Genomic DNA, 5,436 nt, shown 5'->3' on the forward strand with positions numbered 1-5,436 from the left:
GGTTCAGGTCCTTCTAGTGGACCTGGAACTAGTCAACCAGGCTATCAGCCAGGTCCTCATGGAAATGCAGGACCCACGAAGTCTTCTTACGGCCCAGGTCCTTCTGGACCTACTCAGCCTGGTTATCAGTCAGGTTCTCATACCGGACCTGGAACTACGAAGTCTCCATATCCAACTGGACCTCACGGAGGGACTCCTGGGAGCAGTACTGGGTGGCCCAGTCCTGGAACAGGAAGCCCAGGAAGTCAGAGCCCGTCAGGCTCGAATCCTGGCAGTGGTCCAAGCGATTGCGGAGGTGTGTTAAAACTTTGGTTACCTGGAGAACTAAATTTGAAGAATAAGTGTAATAGTTAGACTGCGGATCTTTACGCAAACTAATATCTTCGCGAGCGTGCCTACAAAAATTGAACCTAAGTAGCAATTTATTTTACTTTACAAATATTATAACATGAACTTTACTTTCAGTTTTGTTTATATTCTTGCATATTATTTGCATTTTGTAGTTCCTTGCACATTCAAACTTCTTATAAATGCATAAAGATCCGCAGTCTAGTAATAATTTAATAGAGGATATTTTTAACTTTCCCGCTTCGTAGCCAAGTTCTCCACGAACAGAAGCTTTGTTCTTTAGCACTAGAAACAGCCCCACTTTCAAATTCTTGCGTTCCCTAAACAATAGCGCTCGTATCTAGGTCCGTTGCTTGCTTGGCTTGTGTCTTGACCTAACATCCTAAAAATGCATTAACCCAGCAGGCGATGGACAGAGTTGCGGAGGCGGATGTAGTCAGAATTGCGAAAGTGGATGTGGCCAGAGTTGTGGAGCCGGATGTAGTCAAGGTGGATCATCGCCCTGCGATCAACAAGGCGCTCCCAACGTCAACAAGATCTCTGGACCAGAAGGTGGTGTACCTAACGATCTCTCGCAATCTCCCCAAGGAGCCTTCCCTGGAGGCGCTGGACCTGGAAATAACAAACCTGGAAGTAGTGGACCTGGTTGCACTTACGGTAGTTGTCCACCTGGTGTCGGTCCAACATCCTATGGCAAACCTGATACCGCGAATAAAATTCCCGGAGGTACTGGAACGTACGAATGGAATCCGTTTTTGACTGGAAAAGTGTCTCCTCCTACCAGCGGTAATTATAGAAAGACGCTCAGTTAACCTAAGTTGAGCATACCCTATGAAGATAACAGATGAGAATAATGTCAATAAATTCATCGAGATAATCCACACTTAAAGTGTATAACAAACGCTTTGTCTAATAACAAATAATGTCAACCAAAGGGACGAACCACTTTATGCAAAGTTTACAATTTAAAGAACCTACCTATTACCTATCTTTATATAACAAAGTTTGAGAAAATAAGTTGTTAAAATAGATGGAAAGCAGAATAGAGAATAGGTAAAAAATAGAATTTTATGTAAACCTTCATCTAGAATTTAGATGTGAAATTTCTCCAATCGTCCAGGTGGCTCGTTCGCAACAACCACCAGCAAGCCAATAGGTCTTGGGAACCCATTCTTCGGGGGAGGTCCCGGAAAAATTGGCGTAGCGACTGGAGCTGGAGCATGGAGCAACACTAGTCCCGGAAGTCACTTCCCTCAAAGTGGAAACTCTCCACTTGGAGGAGGAGTAACGAACCCTACGAACAAAGACAATCCCTTCTTTGGAGGAGGTTCAGGGCCAGGATCAGGAATTGGCGGGACAGATGGCTCGGGTCCTGAAGGTCCAGGAGGCCAGGATCAACATCCATACGGTCCCAATAAAGTTACTTCGCCATTTGACGGAGGATCGATTCAGCAACCAAATACAAATCCTTTCTTCGGCGGTGCAGCAAGTTCTTCCGGAGCTAGCAGCCACTATCCTGGCTCGGGTTCGGGTCCGGGAAGCAATTCTCAATACCCTGGATCTGGATCGGGCCCTGGATCGGATAACGGAAGTCCTAATGGCGCGAAACACCCGTCAGGAACTCACCGTGGCTCCGGAAGCGGAGGAGGCGTTGGAGTTGGCTTCGATGGACTTTTGGATGGTGGTGGCTTTGGTGGTGCGATTTCTGGAGCCTTCAGCGGTGCTCATGCGTCCAGCTTTGCTGACTCGAATGCTGCTACCTACGGAGGTATGTTGAATTTATGGAGTTCTTGAAACTTCGTTATCACTAGACTGCGAATTTGTGCATTCATGATGCGAACTTGTTCAGTAAATACACGCTAAACATAACCAAAAGATATGTGCACTTGTACAAAATGAAATAACAATATTATAATAATAATTGTAGAATTCTATTCAATATGCATCATGTATATTTTATATATCTTTTCTATATTATTATATGCATGTGCACTTGTACAAAATGAAATACCAATATTATTACAATAATTGTAGAATTCTATTCAACATGCATTATATATACTTTATACATTTTTTTTTTTACATTATTATATACATGTGCACTTGTACAAAATGAAATACCAATATTATAATAATGATTGTAGAATTCTATTCAACATGCATTACATATACTTCATATATGTTTTTTATATTATTATATGCATGTGCACTTGTACAAAATGTAATACCAATATTATTACAATAATTGTAGAATTCTACTCAACACGCATCATGTATATTTTATGTATGTTTTCGTATATTATTGTACGGCATGAATGCATAAATTCGTGTAGATTCAAATAATATAGAATGTTGTATTTAGAATTCAGGTTATTGTATATTCGAAATATGAATTTTTGCACGCATCGTCCAGATGTGGAACGGAACATACGCGTCCGGATCGCGAAAGGTTAAAGGACGGAGACCTTAGATCGAGATATAGCATGATTGAAATGAATGTTGATTCCCACGCGATGGGAACGCGGGTTTCAAGGTTCGCTGTCGAACGGAGAAGATCCGTGCGGTTGTTGATTGATTACGAGCCTTTCTCACAATAAAGCATAAGTCAGAGACAGGGGCGCTGTTAATTAATGGCAATCGTCGGTTCCATCGAGAAGCTTCCGCACTCTTAACGCGCGCAGCGGTTACGTAACCCCATAACCCTACGACGCCATATCACTCTTGATTGGACATGGGCGTTATCACTCAGTTTGGATATTCTAGCCACTATAAATAAATAATTAATAATGACTAGACTGCGGATCTTTATGGATTTATAAGAAATTCGAATGTGCAAGAAACTACAAAATGCAAACAATATGCAAGAATGTAAACAAGACTGAAAGTAAAGTTCATGTTATAATATTTGCAGAGTAAAATAAATTCCTACTCAGGTTCAATTTTTGTAGGCACGTTCGCGAAGATTTTATTTTGCATAAAGATCCGCAGTCTAATAATGACGTAAATCATAAAAGGCGCTCACAAAGCGCCTCAAACAATCGTAACGTAATCAAATTATTAAATTTAACATTCGTGATTAAATAATTGGCTTGAATTGTTCTTCGAACGTCGACGCACTGGTACCCCGTTGCAATTTTGTTCCTAATTTTGTAGCTAATTTTGTTCCACACTTTGTTTATTCCGAATAATATAAAATGATTCAGCCCTCAAGAGGTAAATGGCGATAGGATTGTGGAATTGTAAGAATTCACCGATCGGCATCCTTTTAGCGGTACACAAGCATTGTTATACTTTTAGCGGTATACGGCTCTTATGTTTATAACAGAATGTCGTCGAGAACCGTCGACAAACAGGAAGTCGCCCGGTGGATTTTGCGAGAGTCAATCGTCTTTGGGGACTTTATTAAATACGATTGTTTCTTTATAAAATTATCTCCCAAATAAAATCATTTAGTAGAAATTAAAGTTAACCCTTTGCACTGGAGAGGTGACGCTTAGTCACCATTAGCAGTAAATCTACACTACCTAATGTTTCTTTAGGTTCAATTTCTTCGGAGCTCGACGTACCAATAAAATGATTGTCGGTGAGGTAAAGGTGACCTTATTCTCAAATCTAGATAGCTTAGAATTCATGGCAATAGAGTGCTAAGAACCATCTTGATTTACTGATAGATACCAGAAAAAAGGGCCTCGAGTGCAAAGAGTTAAAGTTAATATATCCATCCTGAAATCCTCTCACAGAATATCGAGCACTGAAAATAAAATACAATATAAATAATTGAATTAGAAGTAACTAGTGAATCTTCGATTCAGCTCACATTTTGAGGGTCTTCTATCGAATATATTCTTGGGTTCCAGGATCAAATCCAGGTTACGGACAAGCGAACAGCGGGAACTGGGCGTCCAGTGGTGCTGCGAGTCAAGCCGGAAGTGGAGCCTGGTCCTCGAGCGGCGCATCCGCGTACGCCAGCAGCAGCGCAGGCAGTGAGTCTCGTGAACCTGAAATTACAATAAGAAATGGTTAGAACAAGTACAAGAATCTTTTTTGCAGGCTGGGCAGGAGCGGGACCACACGCTGTGAAAGGATAATCGACGAGAAACCAGTGAGAGATGAAACCAAGGAGGATGAGAGGAAGAAGAAAAAAAATTGAAGACGCCGTGGAATTACATTTAACGCGTTCAACACCGCTTCCGGTTCGTAGAGACCTTGCGAAATGTCGAACTTATAGTGTAAATGTTTACGTGATAATGGCAAGTGATAATGTGGGGAAATTGGAAGAGAATTTCCATGAATGCGATAGTATGCATTGACATATATAAAATGTCAATGATAATATGATGGTATCAACTCTTTATCCGAGTCTCCGGAAGTATGAATTTGCATAAACATTCGCGATCTAGTTGCAATAATTTTGACAACATCTTTACGCTATCTTTACAGATCTTTGACTCTTTCTACTTAACAGTAGAATAGACGCGAAATAGCATTGGCGTTTAACGCGTTGAATTAAACGCGATGCTGCTAACACGATTAATTTTTATCTCGCTTTATTTGTACTTTTACTCGTAATTTATTTTGCTTCGCTCATCGTGCGCAACGCAATCACCGTGTCGAAACTCGTTTCAAGTCTTCTTTTACACCCGCAATCCTGTATGTTTACGTCGATAATTAGCGGAGGATTAATGCCGATTCCACGGAGCGATTGTGCTATTATTATGCAGAGATTGCTATCGGCTGATGTTCGATAGATAATGAATAGTGACATAAGCGATGAATCGGTCGGGTTCCTGAACGGATCTAAAGTGTTTTCATTAAACAACAATGTGATTAACAAGGAAACTTGTATGTATGTGTGCGTGTACATTGTATAATTCTTTTTTTTTTTTTGAACATACCACGTTCCGACAATAAAATCATCACGATGGCCCGTACTAGTGTAATTTATTTTGTGGAAATTAATACCTTCACTAAGTTAATTTCCTTTTTCGTTTCACAGTTTTATAATTTCGTTTACTACACTGTCCCTTCATTTCCTTGTCTTTTTCTTTTATTTATTTCCATGTTCAATATTAGATATAGTCTCAACCT

General features: G+C 40.4%; 1 protein-coding gene across 1 annotated transcript in view; it reads left to right on the top strand.

Moving 5' to 3' along the window:
* The window catches only part of LOC128887149 (collagen alpha-1(I) chain-like), a 13,180-nt gene extending 7,901 nt beyond the window's left edge, over nucleotides 1-5,279 (top strand). Inside the window, exons 7-11 of the mRNA XM_054142727.1 lie at nucleotides 8-295; nucleotides 751-1,134; nucleotides 1,469-2,116; nucleotides 4,206-4,331; nucleotides 4,399-5,279. Of these exons, the coding sequence (XP_053998702.1) occupies nucleotides 8-295; nucleotides 751-1,134; nucleotides 1,469-2,116; nucleotides 4,206-4,331; nucleotides 4,399-4,436 (1,484 nt within the window). The 3' untranslated portion in view covers nucleotides 4,437-5,279. The remainder of the gene's footprint in view (nucleotides 1-7; nucleotides 296-750; nucleotides 1,135-1,468; nucleotides 2,117-4,205; nucleotides 4,332-4,398) is intronic.
* The last annotated feature ends 157 nt before the right edge of the window (nucleotides 5,280-5,436 follow it).

Source organism: Hylaeus anthracinus, unplaced genomic scaffold (genome assembly GCF_026225885.1).
Source record: "Hylaeus anthracinus isolate JK02 unplaced genomic scaffold, UHH_iyHylAnth1.0_haploid 11985, whole genome shotgun sequence".
Classification (NCBI taxonomy): domain Eukaryota; kingdom Metazoa; phylum Arthropoda; class Insecta; order Hymenoptera; family Colletidae; genus Hylaeus; species Hylaeus anthracinus.